The 22,399-nt window shown below is 44.7% G+C and overlaps 1 protein-coding gene across 3 annotated transcripts; it reads right to left on the bottom strand.

Moving 5' to 3' along the window:
• Positions 1–569: 569 nt before the first annotated feature.
• pomt1 (protein-O-mannosyltransferase 1) lies at positions 570–18,493 on the bottom strand. 3 transcript variants are annotated; one of them, XM_039012724.1, is made up of 20 exons: positions 18,378–18,493; positions 17,776–17,902; positions 17,335–17,441; positions 13,294–13,344; positions 13,029–13,175; positions 12,783–12,891; positions 12,513–12,572; positions 12,223–12,316; positions 11,955–12,110; positions 11,659–11,789; positions 11,437–11,532; positions 11,238–11,330; positions 11,002–11,098; positions 2,604–2,696; positions 2,382–2,502; positions 2,034–2,131; positions 1,821–1,934; positions 1,516–1,642; positions 1,237–1,414; positions 570–1,128 (listed from the first exon to the last, which is right to left on the bottom strand). In XM_039012724.1, exons 2-20 carry the CDS (start codon positions 17,895–17,897, stop codon positions 954–956), a joined length of 2,169 nt encoding a protein of 722 aa, XP_038868652.1. In that variant the 5' UTR covers positions 17,898–17,902; positions 18,378–18,493; the 3' UTR covers positions 570–953. The 3 variants fall into 3 exon arrangements, with proteins under 3 accessions (XP_038868652.1, XP_038868654.1, XP_038868655.1); XM_039012726.1 differs by lacking the exon at positions 12,513–12,572; XM_039012727.1 differs by lacking the exon at positions 17,776–17,902.
• Positions 18,494–22,399: the final 3,906 nt, after the last annotated feature.

Below are 22,399 nucleotides of genomic sequence, written 5' to 3'. Positions count from 1 at the left end.
ACACAGAAACTGGGGAACGTAACAGAGGCTGACTGTAATTCATGTTGGTTTGGGCCCCACAGCACTATTAGCAGCGGTACAGGGAGGAGCTGGCCCGGGCCGTGCAGGAGAGCCAGGCCCAGACGAGGGAGGTACAGTGCTGGGAGGAACACTGGAGAAGCTTACTGAACACTGACCCAGCTCAACACTGAGTGAGCACCCAGACTCACCTTTTCTTTCCTGCAGCAATAGACTAGATTAAAATGAGATTTCAGAGACAAACAGATGCATGGTTTGCATTTTCCGTTCTCTTGCTGCCACTAAGGGATTGAGAATACTGCTTAGGCAAAATTGTGTGTGTGACTAATAGATGTCATATTCATCATGGTTGGCTCTATAAAAATGTTCAATACAGACAGTGTAGATTTGTTTCTGTCCGCGACACAATCCGATCGCGGATTGTAGGCAATACATTTACAGTAAACAATGTATATGTCGGATCAATAAAATCTGACCTTAAAACTATTGTGTGCTGCGATACGGACAGAATCCCGGGCTAATTCTTTACAATGAATGCAACGTTGTGGTTTATTAAGTTTTTTATTTCAATTGTTATGCAGCCTTAAATTCCACATGAAGAAATGGTTAAAAAGTGGTTCATCACAGTGACATTTTTGGGTAAACATTCCCTTTTGATCTGTAAATTATACGGAAAAATACTTGTAAACATTTCATGGTTTTCACATTGACCGGAGCTGTAGAAGTGTGAGATCCCTCAAAGATTTAAACAGTTTCTGGACCCAAAGTTCTCTGATCCCATGTAGAGGCACTCACTAATAAAATTAAAGTAATCCACTCTACCAAACATGTTTTTAATAAGCCCTTCCTTTGGAACGGTTCCCTTAGGCGCTTCCTGCCCTGTGCAAATGTACGGCTTCGCCTCTCCCCAGTCAGTGGGGGTGTACGGTTAAGACTTAACGTCTGCGAAACAAGATGTCCCAACTGTCCCTCCAGCGCAACGAAGCCAGCTGCTCGGCGCTCAGTTCTGGCTGACCATAGGTGAGAGGACTGAAGGTCCGGAAGGACAGATATACTGAGGACAACCCTGCCAATACAACTCCATGAAGAGCACACCGGAGAGAAGCACACCTAGAGAGGAGGAGAATGTTTTAAAATGGAATGATTAAGACCTGTCATGAGAAAGGCAACCGCGTGACCTGATTCAATCCCAACCCGAGACGAGTCATTGGTGCCCACCTCAGCATGTGTGTGTGCAGGTGCTCCAGAACCACAGGGATCAGCAGGATCTGGAAGGTGAGAGCTGGCAGGTAGTGATACAGGAACAGTGTCTTCTCCATCATGAAGAAGGGCAGGTAGTTGACAGCCCAGCCACCAGCACACACTACTCCTGCCTGAAGCAGCTGGCACCAGGAGGCTGGACAACAAAATCAAACATTACATGACTGCTTTTAACATGCCACTTTGCAATGTGTCAACATTATGTTAGCGTTTACATATTGTATGTCCGAAAGGTACCTTCTGGAATGTCTTCAATTTTCCGTCGCCTCCTTAATAGATACGATAGGAAAAGAAGGACGTACACCACAAGGGCGAGGTTTGCCAGGGTCCAAGTGACAAAGTTGCCAATCAGGTGGATCTGGGCCTGAAACAGAGGGTCAAGGCTAATCAAGCTAACACGTGGTTGCGCCATTCCATTTCAATGTAAGAATTCATTAATACACACAACTGTTCAAATCTTGGCTGGAGTACAGTAGAGATATTGGAATATAAAAACACAGCACCCTTGAGTGAATGACTGACAAAGGTTGAAGCAAACCTACATTGCTCGCGGGGTGGAGCCAGTACGCAATGTTGGTATTCATCGTGATCCATTCTAGAGGTGAAGAGCTGTACTTGTGTTCAGAATCCTCATGCTTTACCGTCAGCATCTTCCACTGTCAGACCAACACAAAAGGAGAGAACATGTGAAGTCCACCAATGAAACGGCATCAACAAGGAATCACGTGCTCATAGGTATGCTATCCTATTCTTACCTGTAGCTCCAGGAATTTTGCAACGAAGGTGAGGTTGCGGTTGATGTCAATGTGTGTGGGGGAGTGTAGCTCCAGCTCTCGCTCTCTCTGCTCCAGACCTAAAACAAAAATAAAGCCATTCTCTCAACATAACACCCACGACACAGTAACAATTACACAATGTGTAGCGATTCGGGTTAAGAAGCCTGAGGAATGAGTTGAATAAATGTGTTATGAAGGTTGTTAGGAATGACACAGCAACACTCAAAAGATGTTATGACTGGTTTCATAAAGGTTTTATGAATGCCTTATGTATAGCCCCTGTAAGTAAAGTGTTACTGAACGTAGCTGAGTGTTCGGACAACTTACTCCTGCCGTAGCGGTGCTCCTCAACATTCCAAACACCGCTGGGCTGGTAGCCCTTGTAGATCTTATCCCCCACCACTTCCAGCTGCCTGTAGCCCCACTCTGGAAGGGAAGAACCGCTCAGCTGCACGTCGACAGCATGAGAAAGAGGGCTTGGAGGTTAAACAGACAAAACAGTAAAGACAAACAGTTTGTTGAGAAATCCCCCGGGCTCCCTGAGCGTACCTTGAGCACAGCCGAGGTGTTGATGTGAATCAAACGTACTTCAGAGAGAATAGTCTTCCAGACATCTTGTTCCGCCTCCCTGTTCGCAATGTCCTACAGCACAGAGTTAAGAACAATGTCAGTATGTTTCTCTTGTGGTCTAATATACTGTATATGTACACTCAGTGGCCAATGTATCTAGTAACGGGTTTGAACCCCCTTTGCCTCCAGAACAGGCTGAATTCTTTGGGGTATGGAAGCGTTGCTCAATTGGTATCAAGGGACCCTGTGCCAGGAAAACATTCCCCATACCATTACACCACCAGCCTGTGCCGTTGACACCAGGCAGGATGGGGCCATGGACTCATGCTGCTTACGCCAAATCAGGGATTTGTCAGACCAAGCAATGTTTTTCCACTTATCAATTGTCTAGTGTTGGTGATCGCGTGCCCACTGGAGCCTCTTCTTTTTTTCAGCTGACAGGAGTGGAATCCGGTGTGGTCGTCTGATGCAATAGCCCATCCGTGACAAAGACCGATGACTTGTGCATTCCGAGATGCTGTCTGCACACTGTTGTACTGCCCTGTTATTTGCTAATTTGTGGCCCGCCTGTTAGCTTGCACGATTCTTGCCATTCTCCTTCGACCTTCATCAACAAATTGTTTTAGCCCACAGGACTTCCACTGACTGGATGTTTTTGTTTGTAGCACCATTCTCTGGAAACCCTAGACCCTGTTGTGCGTGAAAATCAAACGTTCAATCGAACAGTAACTGAATGCCTCTATGCCTGCTTTATATAGCAAGCCATGGCTCACTGTCTGTAGGAGCAAACTATTTTAGTGAACGGCGTGTTGTAACTAATAAACTGGCCACTGACACAAAAGTATGTGGACACCCCTTCAAATTAGTGGATTTGGAAAATTCAGCCACACCCACTGTTGACAGGTGTATATAATTATATATATATATTTTTTAATCGAGCACACAGCCATGCAATCTCTGTAGACAAACATTGGCAGTAGAATGCCCATACTGAAGAGCTCAGTGACTTTCAAATGTGGCACCGTCATAGGATGCCAACTTTCCAACAAGTCAGTTCCTTCTGCCATGTTAGAGCTAGAGCTGCCCCAGTCAACTGTAAGTGCTGTTATTGTGAAGTGGAAATGTCTAGGAGCAACAACAGCTCAGCCACAAAATGGTAGGCCACACAAGCTTCCAGAATGGGTGCTGACGCACGTAGCGTGTAAAAGTCGTCTGTCCTCGGTTGCAACACTCACTACCGAGTCCCAAACTGCCTCTGGAAGCAACGTCAGCTCAAGAAGTGTTCGTCGGGAGCTTCATGAAATGGGTTTCCATGGCCGAGCAGCCACACACACAAGCCTAAAATCACCATGCGCATTGCCAAGCGTCGGCTGGAGTAGTGTAAAGCTCGTCGCCATTGGACTCTGGAGCAGTGGGAACACGTTCTCTGGAGGGATGAATCATGCTTCACCATTTGGCAGTCCAAAGGACGAATCTGGATTTGGTGGATGCCAGGAGAACGTTACCTGCCCCAATGCATAGTGCCAACTGTAAAGTTTGGTGGAGGAGGAATAATGGTCTGGGGCTGTTTTTCATGGTTCGGGCTAGGACCCTTTGCTCCAGTGTAGGGAAATCTTAACGCTACAGCATACAATGACATTCTACACGATTCTGTGCTTCCAACTTTGTGGCAACAGTTTGGAGAAGGCCCTTTCCTGTTTCAGCATGACAATGCCCCCATGTACAAAGCGAGGTCCATACAGAACTGGCTTGTCGAGATCATTGTGGAAGAACTTGACTGACCTCAACCCCATCGAACACCTTTGGGATGAATTGGAATGGGAGCCAGGCCTAATAGCCCAACCTCACGAATACTCGTGACTGAATGGAAGCAAGTCCCTGCAGTAATGTGCCAACATCTAGTGGAATGCCTTCCAAAAATAGTGAAGGCTGTTATAGCAGCAAAGTGGGACAAACTCCATATTAATGCCCATGATTTTGGAATGAATGAATGAGGTTCGACGAGCAGGTGTCCACATACTTTTGCTCATGTAGTGTATATACAGTTGAAGTCAGAAGTTTACATACACCTTCGCCAAATACATTTATACTCAGTTTCACAATTCCTGACATTTAATCCTAGTAAAAAATCCCTGTATTAGGTCAGTTAAGATCACCACTTTATTTAAAGAATGTGAAATGTCAGAATAATAGAGAATTATTTATTTCAGCTTTTTCTTCTTTCATCACATTCCCAGTGAGTCAGAAGTTTACATACACTCAACTAGTAGTTGGTAGCATTGCCTTTAAATTGTTTAACTTGGGTCAAACGTTTCGGGTAGCCTTCCACAAGCTTCCCACATTAAGTTGGGTGAATTTTGGCCCATTCCTCCTGACAGAGCTGGTGTAACGGAGTCAGGTTTGTAGGCCTCCTTGCTCTCACACGCCTTTTCAGTTCTGTCCACAACATTTATATGGGATTGAGGTCAGGGCTTTGTGATGGCCACTCCAATACCTTGACTTTGTTGTCCTTAAGCCATTTCCCCACAACTTTGGAAGTATGCTTTAGGTCATTGTCCATTTGGAAAACCCATTTGCGACCAAGCTTTAACTGTCTAAAGCTTTAATTTTAGACTGATGTCTTGAGATGTTGCTTCATTATAGCCACATAATTTTCCATCCTCATGATGCCATCTATTTTGTGAAGTGCACCAGTCTCTCCTGCAGCAAAGCACCCACACAACATGATGCTGCCACCCCCGTGCTTTGCGGTTGGGATGGTGTTCTTCGGCTTGCAATCCTTCCCCTTTTCCCTCCAAACATAATGATGGTCATTATGGCCAAACAGTTTTATTTGTTTCATCAGACCAGAGGACATTTCACCAAAAAGTACAATCTTTGTCCCCATGTGCAGTTGCAAACCGTAGTCTGGCTTTTTTAATGGCAGTTTTGGATCAGTGGCTTCTTCCTTGCTGAGTGGCCTTTCAGGTTATGTCGATATAGGACTCGTTTTACTGTGAATATAGATACCTTTGTACCTGTTTCCTCCAGTATCTTTACAAGGTCCTTTGCTGCTGTTCTGGGATTGATTTGCACTTTTCGCACCAAAGTACATTCATCTCTAGGAGACAGAACGCGTCTCCTTCCTGAGCGGTATGACGGCTGCGTGGTCCCATGGTGTTTATACTTGCGTACTATTGTTTGTACAGATGAACGTGGTACCTTCAGGCGTTTGGAAATTGCTCCCAAGGATGAACCAGACTTGTGGAGGTCTACAATTTTTTTTCCTGAGGTCTGGGCTGATTTCTTTTGATTTTTCCATGATGTCAAGCAAAGAGGCACTGAGTCTGAAGGTAGGCCTTGACATATCCACAGGTAAACCTCCAATTGACTCAAAGGATGTCAAATTAGCCTTTTAGAAGCTTCCAAAGCCATGACATGATTTTCTGGAATTTTCCAAGTTGTTTAAAGGCGCAGTCAACTTAGTGTATGTAAACTTCTGACCCACTGGAATTGTGATACAGTGAATTATAAGGTTAATAATCTGTCTGTAAACAATTGTTGGAAAAATTGTGTGTCATGCATAAATATGAAATTACAGTTTAACAAGAAATTTGTGGAGTGGTTGAAAAATGAGTTTTAATGACTCCAACCTAAGTGTATGTAAACTTCCGACTTACACTGTATATTCTGTGTGTGTGTAAAACGACAGTCTATTACTGTAAAGACATGAAGGTCAGTCAATCCGGAAAATGTCAAGAACTTTGACAGTTTCTTCAAGTGCAGTTGCAAAAACAATCAGGTGCAATGATGAAACTGGCTCTCATGAGGACCGCCACAGGAAGTTCATGAGAGCTACCAGCCTCAGAAATTGCAGCAGAGTTCACGTAACAGACGCATCTCAACATCAACTGTTCAGAGGAGACTGTGTGAACCAGGCCTTCATGGTCAAATTGCAGCAAAGAAACCACTACTAAAGGACACCAATAAGAAGAGACTTGCTTGGGCCAAGAAACATGAGCAATGGACATTAGACCAGTGAAAATCTGTCCTTTGGTCTGATAAGTCCAAATTTGAGATTTTTGTCTTTGTGAGACGCAGAGTAGGTGAAGATGACCTCGGCACGTGTGGTTCCCACTGTGATGCATGGAGGTGGTGTGATGGTGCTTTGCTGATGACACTGTCGTTGATTTATTTAGAATTCAAGGTACACTTAACCAGAATGGCTACCACAGCATTCTAAAGCGATATACCATCCCATCTGGTTTGTGCTTAGTGGGACTATCATTTGTTTTTCAACAGGACAATGACCCCACATACCTCCAGGCTGTGTAAGGGCTATTTGATCAAGAAGGAGAGTAATGGAGTGCTGCATCAGATGACCTGGCCTCCACAATCACCCGACTGCAACCCAATTATAGTAAGTATAGCTGAGAGTTTTCAGCTATACTATTCGTGGCTGTTTATTTACCACCACAGATAGATGCTGGCACTAAGACCGCACTCAGTCAGCTGTATAAGGAAATAAGAAACCACTCACCCAGAGGCGGCGCTCCTAGTGGCCAGAGACTTTAATGCAGGGCAACTTAAATCAGTTCTACCAAATTTCCATCAACATGTGCAACCAGAGGGAAAAAAATTCTAGATCACCTGTACTCCACACACAGAGACGCATACAAAGCTCTCCCTCGTCCTCCATTTGGTAAATCCGACCACAACTCTATCCTCCTGATACCTGCTTACAAGCAAAAATTAAAGCAGGAAGCACCAGTGACTTGGTCTATAAAAAAAGTGTTCAGATGAAGCAGATGCTAAACTACAGGACAGTTTAGCTATCACAGACTGGAACATGTTCCTGGATTCTTCCGATGGCATTGAGGAGTACACCACAGTCACTGGCTTTATCAATAAGTGCATTGAGGTCGTTATCCCCACAGTGACTGTACGTACATACCCCAAACAGAAGCCATGGATTACAGGCAACATTCACACTGAGCTAAAAGGGTAGAGCTGCCGCTTTCAAGGTGCGAGACTCTAACCCGGAAGCTTACAAGAAATCCTGCTATGCCCTGCGACGGACCATCAAACAGGCAAAGCGTCAATACAGGGCTAAGATTGAATCATACTACACCGGCTCCGACGCTCGTCTTACGTGGCAGTGCTTGCAAACTATTACAGACTACAAAGGGAAGCACAGCCGCGAGCTGCCCAGTGACATGAACCTACCAGACAAGCTAAATCACTTCTAAGCTCGCTTCGAGGCAAGCAACACTGAGGCATGCATGAGAGCATCAGCTGTTCCGGACGACTATGTGATCACGCTCTCCGTAGCCGACGTGAGTAAGACCTTTAAACAGGTCAACATACACAAGGCTGCGGGGCCAGACGGATTACTAGAACGTGTGCTCCGGGCATGTGCTGACCAACTGGTAGGTGTCTTCACTGACATTTTCAACATGTCCCTGATTGAGTCTGTAATACCAACATGCTTCAAGCAGACCACCATAGTCCCTGTTCCCAAGAACACAAAGGCAACCTGCCTAAATGACTACAGACCCGTAGCACTCACATCCATGAAGTGCTTTGAAAGGCTGGTAATGGCTCACATAAACACCATTATCCCAGAAACCCTAGACCCACTCCAATTTGCATACCGCCCAAACAGATCCACAGATGATGCAATCTCTATTGCACTCCACACTGCCCTTTCTCACCTGGACAAAAGGAACACTTATGTGAGAATGCTATTCATTGACTACAGCTCAGCGTTCAACACCACAGTACCCTCAAAGCTCATCACTAAGCTAAGGATCCTGGGACTAAACACCTCCCTCTGCAACTGGATCCTGGACTTCCTGACAGGCCGCCCCCAGGTGGTGAGGGTAGGTAGCAACACATCTGCCACGCTGATCCTCAACACTGGAGCTCCCCAGGGGTGCGTGCTCAGTCCCCTCCTGTACTCCCTGTTCACCCACGACTGCATGGCCAGGCACAACTCCAACACCATCATTAAATTTGCAGATGACACAACAGTGGTAGGCCTGATCACCGACAAGACAGCCTATAGGGAGGTGGTCAGAGACCTGGCCGTGTGGTGCCAGAATAACAACCTATCCCTCAACGTAACCAAGACTAAGGAGATGATTGTGGACTACAGGAAAAGGAGGACCGAGCACGCCCCCATTCTCATCGACGGAGATGTAGTGGAGCAGGTTGAGAGCTTCAAGTTCCTTGGTGTCCATATCAACAACGAACTACAATGGTCCAAACACATCAAGACAGTTGTGAAGAGGGCACAATAAGCCTATTCCCCATCAGGAAACTAAAACGATTTGGCATGGGTCCTGAGATCCTCAAAAGGTTCTACAGCTGCAACATCGAGAGCATCCTGACTGGTTGCATCACTGCCTGGCACGGCAATTGCTCGGCCTCTGACCGCAAGACACTACAGAGGGTAGTGCTTACGGCCCAGTACATCACTGGGGCTAAGCTGCCTGCCATCCAGGACCTCTACACCAGGCAGTGTCAGAGGAAGGCCCTAAAGATTGTCAAAGACCCCAGCCACCCCAGTCATAGAATGTTCTCTCTACTACCGCATGGCAAGCGGTACCGGAGTGCCAAGTCTAGGACAAAAAGTATTCTCAACAGTTTTTACCCCCAAGCCATAAGACTCCTGAACAGGTAATCAAATGGCTACCTGGACTATTTGCATTGTGTGCATTGTGCGCTGCTGCTACTCTCTATTTATAATTTATGCACAGTCACTTTAACTACACATTCATGTACATACTACCTCAATTGGGCCGACCAACCAGTGCTCCCGCACATTGGCTAAACGGGCTATCTGCATTGTGTCCCGCCACCCGCCAACCCTTCTTTTACGCTACTGCTACTCTCTGTTCATCATATATGCATAGTCACTTTAACCATATCTACATGTACATACTACCTCAATCAGCCTGACTAACCGGTGTCTGTATGTAGCCTCGCTACTGTTATTTTTCACTGTCTTTTACTGTTGTTTTATTTCTTTACTTACCTATTGTTCACCTAATACCTTTTTTGCACTATTGGTTAGAGCCTGTAAGTAAGCATTTCACTGTAAGGTGAATACACCTGTTGTATTAGGCGCACGTGAAAAATAAACTTGGATTTGAATCGAGATGGTTTGGGATGAGTTGGACCGCAGAGTGAAGGAAAAGCAGCCAACAAGTACTCAGCATATGTGGGACCTCCTTCAAGACTGTTGGAAAAGCATTCCAGGTGAAGCTGGTTGAGAGAAAGCTTTGCACACTCTTGGCAGTCATCAAAGCAAAGGGTGGCTACTTTGAAGAACCTAAAATATATATTTTGATTCGTTTAACACTTCTTTGGTTACTAAATGATTCCATGTGCTATTTCATAGTTGTGATGTCGTCACTATTATTCTACAATGTAGAAAACAGTAAAAATAAAACCCCTTGATGTTTATTTTACCTGTATTTAACTAGGCAAGTCAGTTAAAGAACAAATTCTTATTTTCAATGACGGCCTAGTAACAGTGGGTTAACTGCCTTGTTCAGGGGCAGAACGACAGATTTTCACCTTGTCAGCTCAGGGATTCGATCTTGCAACCTTTCGGTTACTAGTCCAACGCTCTAACCACTAGGCTATCTGCCGCCCCAGAGGTGTCCATGAGTAGGTGTGTCCAAACTTGACACACGCGCGCGCGCTGGTTCCAGTATCTCAGAAACGGGTGGCTTCCTGGGCTTTTCACGCACAATAGTGTCTAGGGTTTATCGAGAATGTCAGCGGCAGTCCTGTGGGCGAAAACGACTTCTCATCAGCGAGAAGGAGAATGGCAAGAATCGCGCAAGCTAACAGGCGGGCCACAAACAAGCAAATAACGACGCAGTACAACAGTGGTGTGCAGAACAGCATCTCAGAACGCACAACTCATCAATCCTTGTCACGGATGGGCGGCTCCAGTGGGCACGCGATCACCAACACTGGACAATTGAGCAGTGGAAAAACGTTGCCTGGTCCGACAAATCCCAGTTCCTGTTGCATCATTCTGATGGCAGCCAGGATTTGGCATAAGCAGCACAAGTCCACGGCCCCATCCTGCCTGATGTCGGTGGTGTAATGTTTTTCGAACACATTAGGTCCCTTGATACCAATTGAGCAACGTTTCCATGCCCTGAAGAATTCAGGCTGTTCTGGAGGTAAAGGAATGGTCCAACCCGGGACTAGATGGGTGTACCTAATAAAGTGTAACTCTTTTGTGGACATTGGAAAGAATCACAATACAAAATAATGAGCATAAAATGAGTGTATACGTTATTGTGATTAAATGCATGTAAAACAAAAAAGGTGCAGTACGAGGTGGTGGGAGTGTGTATGTGTGCGTATGTCTCACCACTTTCCAGAGATTCTGGGCTGGCATTGACACATTGAAGTCAATGTAGCCAGACACCTCCTGTGCGTGAGGACTCATGGGAGCTGCAACGTCGTGCCTGAGAGACCATAGATAATACTAATGATGAGGTTAGGCAGTAGCTAAGCACAGTAACATGACTAATATATTGGTTACAGATACATTGACTGGGGGCGCAGACGGAAAAGGCGGTGTGCAGAACCGTGGCTATACAGTACGTGTTGAGGAGACGGGAGGTCATGCCGTGAAGAAGCTGGACAACATCACCATGGCGAACAGGGCGGGGAGGGCTGCTCACAACAAGGTCTTGTCTGGAAGAGAATCAGATAAACAACATAGCAACCGTTTAGTGGATAAACACTGCATCACAATGTGGGGGTGTTCTAGACATCCAAATTAAAGCTGGCCTGCACAAACCTGCCTGGATCTTTGATTATCCACCAATTGTTGACATCTTTGAACGGATAACAGGTCACTTGCTGCTGGTGAGAGCTACCACGCCCATTTTCATACCTTCAGAGCACCAAATAAATAAGAAACTGGTCATGCTGCAAGAACACAAATGCACTACATACTAGTGTTGTCACGTGCATGGTCCAGATCTGATAAAATAATTGAGAACCAGAAACGCCCCCTCACCTGATGGGATAGTTGGCCTTATGGGAGTGTAGCCAGCAGGGTATGGGTTTACTGGAGACACTGCGGAGGGTCACCTGAGAGCCATAGACCACCTCCAGAGGCTGACCCTGAGTGATCCTGGCCAATCCTCCCTGAATACAGCCAAACACACTAGATATAACCCCAAATGACATGCAGCAGAGCAGCGCCACAGCCCAATGTCAAGTCTTTTAAAAACACTTCATAAATCCAATAGAACATTTTGGTGGGTTGCTTGCCATCTCAACTGGGTCTCAGAGAGAGAGAGGACAGCTGACCTCTAGGCTGGCCTGGAAGGCACTGCTCATCATCTGGTCGTGTGGGCCACTGCGGTAGAGCAGGTTCAAATGCACATAGAAGAAGCCCAGGTAGAGCAGTAGGGGTAGGACCACGAGGGCCAGGAAGCGGGTCACTACCTGCATCAGCACCACACTCTGCACGGTTGGGAGACACTTCAAACATTAGCAGTATGCTTCTGGGAAGTCAAGCTGTCCATTTGAATTCATGGATATATTCATAAACAAAAAACAAACCTAATGAACTCACATTTCTCAGTGCTCTGTCCCCAATAAGCTGCCACGTGTGCACGGCCGCCAAGCCCAGCAGCAGAAAGTAGGTGAACAGACCCATGTACTTCACTCTGATGAATGGGAGAAGCAGACCGTTTAGACATGCATGCAAACAAACCCAAACCTTCATAAGTGAGACCTAAAGAGGTAAAACACCCACAATCGCAAACATGACCATGGGATGATTGTGAAAAACGGTTTAAACTTCAGTTTTCAATACATTAATTTCCATCCAATTAGTTTTAAAATGTGGCTGATTGAACTAACCCCACAGCACAGGCACATGTGACTCCAGTCAGCACCAGCCACGCCAAACTGACTGGTGAGCTAAAAAGGACGAAGAGAAACATCAGCTGGCACGTACACAGGCTGAGAGCACGCCGAGCGGACACTACACATCAACCAAAATCAAGGAAGTGGGGTACATTTCTGCTAATCGCCACTGAACATGGTTTGTGTTGGTGTGTGGTAAGATGTGTTGGTGATCATGGAATGACAACCCCTTCCTAGTAGGTACAGAGGGACTGCAACACTCACCCGCGTTGTGCATTGTGAAATCTGAGGTAGGATACGACAGCGAGCAGCAGGAAGAAGATAAGCACAGATTCCAGCAGCATGAAGCGGGACTGAACAATCAAGGAATTCTCTGTTTCACAAAAACAGAAAATACATAGTTGATCTTACGTCACTCAATGGAGATGGCAAACAATGAGCAACAATGGAGTCAAAAATGTAACATACAAATCCAAATACAACTTTGGAGGAAGTATAGGACAACATTACCCATGAGGAAGAGCAATGCAGCCCCCAGTGCTGTGAGGTGTGAGTACCCGAGTTCCACTACCAGAAGGTAACACAGGGGTACACACAGTGACCCCGCCAGGGCCGGTATCAGTCTTAAACTCCATACAGGCACATTACTGGAGTACTCTGCAATGAATCATAAGAAACAACAACTTGATTAAACAACTTAAGAAAAGCACATACATTCAGATGTTGGGAATTAGATCTAAAGATGCATTGGCAATGTAGTAATTAGATTTCCTACCTGCTCCAATCCTGTTCCAGATAAAGTTACCATCAAATCCACCAAGATAAGCTGTATAAATTAGAGAAACAACAATGAGTATTATTCGAAGTCTGCTATTCCCAAACTGGGGTAAGCCAAATAAAAATGTGATTCACATTTTCAAACAGCCCATTTAGATTTTCCAACGGGGCTAAACATTTGGGTGATGTTTTTTTCTCGCCTGAGTAGCCTTGTTTCACTGCCAAAAATAAAATTAAACCATCTAGCGTTCAGTGAATAACTGTCAAATACAGCTAGCCTTGTCAAATAATTAATATCCAGTCACATTAACCGTTACTCTCTTGCGGGAATTCCACTAACGGTCCGCATGTAGCCAAACGTAGCTGCTGCTCATTCAGTTTGCTCGAAAATTGATAAATGGTTAAAAAAAAGTAAGGCCCGCGTCCATAGACATGTATAAAAGCAACAGATACAATGAATAAGAAGGGGCTAGAAGCATCTTATATGGTAAGCTACTGAGTGACTAGGACAGGCAAGCCCCATACTATTGTGGAGGACTTAATTCTTCCCGCTGCCACGGATATGACTGGGACAATGCTGTGGGAAAAGGCCCAAAAAACTATACAGACAATGCCTTTATCAAACAACACTGTTTCACGACACATCAATGACATGGCAAGAGATGTTTTTGAAACATTTACTGCTTCGCATACAAGCCAGTGAACTCTATGCGTTACAGCTGGATGAGTCAGATGTGGCGGGCCTGGCACAGCTCCTGGTATATGTCCGTTACGTTTACGGGGGGTCAATTAAGGAAGACATCCTCTTCTGCAAACCACTGTAAACCAGGACAACAGGAGAGGATATTTTTAAAGTACTGGACAGCTTTGTGACATCAAATGGACTTTGGTGGTCAAGATGTGTTGGTATCTGTACTGATGGTGCAAAAGCCATGACAGAGAGACATAGTGGAGTGGTAACGTGCGTGCAAGCAGTTGCTCCCGACGCCACTTGGGTACACTGCAGCATCCACCGAGAGGCTCTTGCTGCCAAGGGAATGCCTGACAGCTTGAAAGACGTTTTAGACACTACACTGAAAATTGTTAAATTTGTTAAAGCAAGGCCCCCGAACTCGTGTATTTTCTGCATTATGCAATGATGTTTTTTTGTTGTTTTTTTAATTGAGAGATGAGCTTAAAGTTCTTTACTGGCCATAATTTTCATTGTCTGACCGTTTGCATAATGATAAGTTTCTCACACGACTGGCCTATCTCGGTGATATTCTTTCTCCCCTGAAAGAGCTAAATCTAGGATTACAGGGACTCTCCACAACTATATTCAATGTGCGGGACACAACTGAGGCTTTGATTAAGAAGTTGGAGCTCTTCTCTGACTGCATATGTAACGGATGTGAAATGGCTAGCTAGTTAGCGGGTACGCGCTACTAGCGTTTCAATCAGTTACGTCACTTGCTCTGAAACCTAGAAGTAGTGTTGCACCTTGCTCTGCAAGGGCCGCGGCTTTTGTGGAGCGATGGGTAACGATGCTTCGTGGGTGTCAGTTGTTGATGTGTGCAGAGGGTCCCTGGTTCGCGCCTGTGTTGGGGCGAGGGGACGGTTTAAAGTTATACTGTTACATTGATGCTGTTGACCCGGATCACTGGTTGCTGCGGAAAAGGAGGAGGTTGAAAGGGGGGTGAGTGTAACGGATGTGAAATGGCTAGCTAGTTAGCGGGTACGCGCTACTAGCGTTTCAATCAGTTACGTCACTTGCTCTGAAACCTAGAAGTAGTGTTGCACCTTGCTCTGCAAGGGCCGCGGCTTTTGTGGAGCGATGGGTAACGACGCTTCGTGGGTGACTGTTGTTGATGTGTGCAGAGGGTCCCTGGTTCGCGCCCGTGTCGGGGCGAGGGGACGGTTTAAAGTTATACTGTTACACATAGGACAACACAGGTCTTTCCATCATTGTATGATTTTTTTGTGTGCAAATGAACTCAAGCTTACGGACAATGTCAAATGTGATATAGTGAAGCACCTGAGTGAGCTGGATGTGCAATTACGCAGGTACTTTCCTGAAACGGAAGACATAAAGAACTGGATTCGTTATCCCTTTCATGCCCTGCCTCCAGTCCACTTAACAATATCTGAACAAGAGAGCCTCATTGAAATTGCAACAAGCGGTTCTGTGAAAATTGAATTTAAATCAGAAGCCACTGCAAGATTTCTTTTATAGGACTGTACTCAGAGTATCCTGCCTTGGCAAATCGTGCTGTTAAGACACTGATGCCCTTTGCAACCACGTACCTATGTGAGAGGTGATTCTCGGCCCTCACTAGCATGAAAACTAAACACAGACACAGACTGTGTGTGGAAAATGATTTAAGACTGAGACCCTTTCAAGCACATCTTTCTCATTAACCTATGGTGAGTTATTCACCATTTTCGATGAACAAATAAGGTTTTATATGTAAAATAAGGTTTTATATATTATTATTAGTGTCCTGGTCCCATAAGTGCTCTGTCACTTCCCACAAGCCGGGTTGTGACAAAACCTCACTGTGTGAGTGGCAGGCTTACAATGATGGCAAAAGACAACATTTGAGAGTGCGCTGACCCTGGTGCTAGAGAGGGTACGCAGCTGGAGGTTTAATGTTTGAAGGGGTACGGGACTATAAAAAGTTTGGCACCACTATTTTAAGTGAAGGGATTAAAGGTTCATCACAAAATGAATTTCCATGTAAATGCTAAATAGAATACACTACATATACAAAAGTATGTGAACCTTCAAATTAATGTGTGGACCTTCAGATTAGTGTGTGGACACTCTTTCAAATTAGTGGATTAGGCTATTTCAGCCATATCCGTTGTTGACAGGTGTATAAAATTGAGCACACAGCCATGCAATCTCCATAGCCAAGCATTGGTAGTAGAATGGCCTTACTGAAGAGCTCAGTGACTTTCAATGTGGCACCGTCTTGGATGCCACCTTTCCAACAAGTCAGTTGTTCAAATTTCTGCACTGCTACAGCTGCCCAGGTCAACTGTAACCGCTGTTATTGTGAAGTGGAAAAGTCTAGGAGCACCAACGGCTCAGCCACAAAGTGGTAGGCCACACAAGCTCACAGAACGGGACCGCCGAGTGCTGAAGCACGTAACGTGTAAAGATTGTCTGTCCTCATTTGCAAGTTCCAAACTGCCTCTGGAAGCAACTTCAGCACAATAACTGTTCGTCAGGAGCTTTATGAAATGGGTTTCCATGGCCGAGCAGCCACACACAAGCCTAAGATCACCATGTGCAATGCCAAGCGTCCGCTGGAGTGGTGTAAAACTCACCGCCATTGGACTCTGGAGTAGTGTAAACGTGTTCTCTGGAGCGATGAATAATGATTCACCATCTGGCAGTCCGATGGACAAATCTGGGTTTGGTGGATGCCAGGAGAATGCTACCTGCTCCAATGCATAGTGCCACCTGTAAAGTTTGGTGGAGGAGGAATAATGGTCTGGGGCTGTTTTTCATGGTTCAGGCTAAGCCCCTTAAGATTTCCCTTCACTGGAACTAACGCTACAGCAAACAATGACATTCTAGACGATTCTGTGCTTCCAACTTTGTGGCAACAGATTGTGGAAGGCCCTTTCCTGTTTCGGCATGACAATTCCCCCGTGCACAAAGCAAGGTCCATACAGAAATGGTTTGGCAAGATCAGTGTGGAAGAACTTGACTGGCCTGCAGAGCCCTGACCTCAACCCCACTGAACACCTTTGGGATGAATTGGAACGCCGACTGAGAGCAAGGCCTAATCGTCCAACATCAGTGCCCGAACTCACTAACGCTCTTGTGGCTGAATGGAAGCAAGTCCCCACAGCAATGTTCCAACTAGATGTGGAAAGCCTTCCCAGAAGAGTGGAGGCTGTTATAGCAGCAAACAAAAAAAGGGGGGGGGGGGGGGGGGTCCAATTCCATATTAATGCCCATGATTTTGAAATAAGATGTTCCACGAGCAGGTGTCCACATACAAAACGCTTGGTCATGTAGTGTATATTGTAAGGGTTCAGTACTTACCTCCAAATGCTAGAATCATGTGACCAAGAGGTGGACCACTCTCATCAATAAAGAAGACCTGCTTTGTGTAGAGAGATACAAACTGTCCATAGTACACCTCATCAAACCTGTAAAACATCAAAGAGGGTTTCAGGGTAAACTACTATCTTATTAAAAAAACTATATTTGCCTTATCTACCAAGGGCAGTCCAGTAGCTGTGACAGTTAGGGGGCAGTATAGTATGGGCTACTGTTGTTTAATGTGGGCCCATCAACACCAGGATTTGCAGACTTTTGTTCCAGTACAGTTCTAGACTTAACACAGAGATTGATTCAACTAATCAGTGGCTCTATCAGGTGTGTTCCGTGTTTCACACTGGGTTGGAACAAAAGCCTGCACACCCTATGGGATCCAGACCAGGAGTGAATTACATAGAGGTTGGATATACAGTAGCTACTTACACTACAGCTTTAGGGAAGTTAATTCCATACAGTCTGGACAAAAGTCCAAGGGCTGTCACCACCACCAAAACCAAGTTGATTTCGGCTCTGATCACAATAGGCAACTTGATAGACGTCAGCATGGCTCCTGTGTGCCAAGTTGTCAGCATTAACTACAAGGATTCAATCATAACCAATGACAAAAGACAATTGTTCCCACATTACAATCTAGTTAACAATCGAATAAAATACGAGGCTAGAGACTGATTGGATCCATGATGCTTGCATGGCCATAAGTGTCTGTACAAAATGTAGCCAGCTACTGCTCGCTAACATATGGAGCAAAGAACATCACCTATATGCAAATAGGCTACCCATTGAATTACATACCGAACAATTTAGGATATCTAGGCTACCTCTGTTGTAAATACATAATTCAGACTGATTCCAGTGTTTTCCCCTAACTAGCTAACTAATTATACCTAGCTAACCGACTAGCTAACCTTTACGCACCCCATTCCACCCACTCTTAGCAAGCTAACCTTAGCCTTTAGTCTTCTAGCAACATTTGCGGACGCGAATGTATATTATTAACTAGCTAGGTACGATGGCCATACAATTACCTTTAATTTGGCACTGTTTCGGAATGTCTCAACATTTCGATGCCAGCACGGCTTTCCATCAGTGAGACGATAAATCGGTAATCGACTTGAGGGCCTGCTGCAGTGGACGTCTTGTGCATTGGGTCTGAACGCGATGGCCGCGTTCAGACGTTGCATGCATCAACCAATGCTTGCGTGCTACCTCATTGTCTGTGTCTTCGACTGTAATTAATGCCGCGTTCAAACAGTGTTGCATCTTTTTTGGCAATGTATTCAAGTTAGGAATCTGTGGCAAGACATCAGTAGGTTTATAATTGAACACATTTATGACGATTTTACACTATTGTGGAGAGATGTACTGCTTGAAATCTTTACTTACGATAGAAATAAGTTGAAACAATTGTATGTAATTCATTAAATTATTATTTTGGCCAAATGTCATATTCACAAATGTACATTTACAAACAAAACACCACATTTTATTACCTTACAAAAATAAATGTAACTATATTTTAAGACAATTAAATACTCTGCAAAAAAAAAATATAATAAAAAAAGAAGAAAATAAAAAAGTGGGGAACACCTCCATAGTCTCATTACACTCCAGCTTGGAATTCCGAGATGGATGACCGTTCAAAACGATTTTTCCCAGTCTGAGATGTTTTTTTGTCAGAGTTCCCAGTTGTAATGAACTCGGTAATAGGGGAACCACATGTTATTTTTTATTTTTTTTATTTAACATGTCCCAGATTGTGCGGGGCAGTTACATACTTTGGCCCTTTGTCCCGCAACCAAACAATCAAGACGCTTTCAGTCAGACTTCATATTCATTTGATGATAATTTACATTCCAACCTATTTATTTTGCAATCACGCTGCGCTTATGACAGCTATACAACTCAGTGGCCAGTAGTGATGGGTCGTTCGCGAAAGAGTCGGCTCTCAGAGCCGGCTCGCATATCAGAAGAGCCGAATCTATTTATAAAAATATTTTAAAAAATTCAGATAATAGAATTATAGAATTAACTAATTCAAACGAAAAAAAGAAATAAAATAATATAGGCCTAAATGCTCAAATCTAAACATTCGTTCTGACTGTCTGCTCAGACTAACAGCCTCACCTGTTGTTCCTGTCAATCAGACACGCAGTGAACCAATGAACCAAAGATGCGTGAGGGGAGAGAGGAAGGACAGCGGTGAAAACAGCTAAAAATTTAGTCGGAAGCACAGTAGCATTTGGATGCATTTTAATAATGTAGACAATGTTAGAGCACAGTGTAGAATTTGCCAAAAACAAAATCTCATATTAAGCCGGTTCTACGCACAATCTACACCGGCATATACGAACTATGCACCCAACTGTGAAGCTAACTGTAGCGGAGCTTCGAGAAACTAGCGGGCCTCCACACGTGGAGATGTATACACTCAGTCAAGTAGGTCTACTCCGCGACCCACAGCAACGCAGTCTTCTATGGACCAGTTTATGCCAAAGTCTATGTCTGTAGCAAAACAAGGCCACATTGATATTGCATTGGCTAAAATTATTTCCAGCCGTGGAGGACAGAGGTTTTAGAAATTATAGCAATAGTCTAAATCCAATGTACAAAATTCCAAGGAGGAAAACCCTTTCAAAATCACGTATTCCACAACTGTACGAGAGCAGACAGGATTCAGTGCGGGAAAGAGTCCAAAAAGCTACTGCAGTTTGCCTTACCACTGACTACTGGACATAAAGGGAAAACACGTCTTACATGTCGGTTACATGTCACTTCAATTAAGATTTTTCGATGTCGAGCTGTCTTCTGGACTGCTTTGAGTTCAGCGACAGACACACCTCAGAGAACTTGGCAGAGGAACTGTTAAGAGTGGCCAGAGATTGGCAAGTAGATGGAAAAGTGGTCTGTTGTGTTAGCGACAATGCAGCTAACATAACCAAAGACATGAACATTTTTAAATGGACCCATCATCCATGTCTTGCCCACACAATCAACCTGATTGTAAGAGATGCTCTGAAGGTGATGAAGCCCACTGTGGACAAAGTGAAAGCAGCTGTGGAATACTTCCACAGGAGCACAGTAGGTGCTGAAAAACTCAAGTCTACATAACGCTAGATGGGCATGCCTGAGCTGAGGCCTAAACAAGACTGCACTACAAGGTGGAATTCAACATTTTATATGTTGAAGCTGTTTCTTGAGTCAAATGATGACATCATATCTACCCTGGCCATTGTCAATGCACCTGTTGGTGCTCTGACCCAAGAGGAATGGGAGGTGGTGGAGGAGGTGTGCAGAGTCCTGGAACCCTTTGAGCAGGTCACTGTGGAGAGAGGTACAGTGGAGAGAGGTACAGTAAGCAGTTATTACTACATTATTTAATCCAGTATTTTTTATATATATATATATATATGAGCAGTAGATGAGAATGTAGTATCAGTAGACAAAACATGAACTTAAACGAATAAGTTACTGTTCTCTTTTCAGCTATGTGACAGCCTCAAAAATGATACTCCTGTGTAAGGGTCTGCAGCGAATCAGAGCCAGCCGCCAGAGAGAATCAAATGTAACCACAGGACTTGTGACAGAGTTGTGACAGAAAAGAGGGACCAGTTTAATGTTTTAAGTGGGATGCTGCAGTTTTGCACATTATTTATTTTTCTTTGATATGGTGCAATATTCTATTATGTTGTTCAGATTGTATTCGTTTTGAATTGTTACATTTATATGCACTTTTTATATACATTAAAGAAGTTATACTTTAAATGCAAATGTTTAATAGCACTCTTATTTTTTACATTTATTTCAATTTTGTGAGATGCTGCAGTTCTGTAAATTGTGATTTATTTTTCTTTGATATGGTGCAATATTCTATTATGTTGTTCAGATTTTTGTATTTTGTATTTTTTCGAGGTGTTTGGGAGCTGAGCCAGCTCACTGAAAAGAGCTGGAATGCCCATCACTAGTGGCCAGTTTGTTCAATATGGTCTAATTACAGACAGCAATTCAAGGCATTTCTTTACATGGGCGTTCTTTGATGTCAGGTAAGGCTCATTGGTGCCTGCCATTGGTTGGTCCATTGATTTCTTCCAACTGGCTGGTGTGTTTAGGGACATATTCAATCAATTCCTATCCCAGTCTGCTGTTCCCATATGCTTCAAGAGGGTTCCTGTTGTTCCTGTTCCTGTTGTTCCGGTTCCTGTTGTTCCTGTTCCCAAGAAAGCTAAGGTAACTGAGCTAAACGACTATCGCCCCGTAGCACTCACTTCCGTCATCATGAAGTGCTTTGAGAGACTAGTCAAGGATCATACCACCTCCACCCTACCTGACACCCTAGACCCACTCCAATTTGCTTACCGCCCCAATAGGTCCACAGATGACGCAATCGCAATTACACTGCTCTAACCCATCTGGACAAGAGGAATACCTATGTAAGAATGCTGTTCATCGATTACAGCTCAGCATTTAACACCATAGTACCCTCCAAACTTGTCATTAAGCTCGAGACCTTGGGTCTCGACCCAACCCTGTGCAGCTGTGTCCTGGACTTTCTGACGGGCCGCCCCCAGGTGGTGAGGGTAGGAAACAACATCTCCACCCCGCTGATCCTCAACACTGGTGCCCCACAAGGGTGCGTTCTCAACCCTCTCCTGTATTCTCTGTTCACCCATGACTGCATGGCCATTCATGCCTCCAACCCAATCATCAAGTTTGCAGACGACAAACTGCTGTTTGTGGTAGGCTTGATTACCAACAACGACGAGACGGCCTACAAGGAGGAGGTGAAGGCCCTCGGAGTGTGGTGTCAGGAAAATAACCTCACACAATGTCAACAAAACAAAGGAGATGATCGTGGACTTCAGGAAACAGCAGAGGGAGCACCCCCCTATTCACATCGACGGGACAGTAGTGGAGAGGGTGGAACGTTTTAAGTTCCTCGGCGTACACATCACGGACAAACTGAAATGGTCCACCCACACAGACAGCGTGGTGAAGAAGGCGCAACAACCTCAGGAGGCTGAAGAAATTTGGCTTGTCACCGAAAACTCTC

The sequence above is a fragment of the Salvelinus namaycush genome, chromosome 18 (assembly GCF_016432855.1).
Source record: "Salvelinus namaycush isolate Seneca chromosome 18, SaNama_1.0, whole genome shotgun sequence".
Classification (NCBI taxonomy): domain Eukaryota; kingdom Metazoa; phylum Chordata; class Actinopteri; order Salmoniformes; family Salmonidae; genus Salvelinus; species Salvelinus namaycush.
The sequence above is the reverse complement of the archived record's forward strand: the minus strand, read 5'-3'. Positions and strand labels throughout refer to the sequence as shown.

Excerpts from the sequence above, each read along its gene's own strand:
- pomt1 (XM_039012724.1), bottom strand. The coding sequence starts at position 17,897 with ATGCTGACGTCTATCAAGTTGCCTATTGTGATCAGAGCCGAAATCAAC. Across the intron at positions 12,892-13,028 it reads TGCATTGCTCTTCCTCATGG|AGAATTCCTTGATTGTTCAG; the intron begins GTAATGTTGTCC and ends TTTGTGAAACAG. Across the intron at positions 12,317-12,512 it reads ACATGTGCCTGTGCTGTGGG|AGTGAAGTACATGGGTCTGT; the intron begins GTTAGTTCAATC and ends CCCATTCATCAG.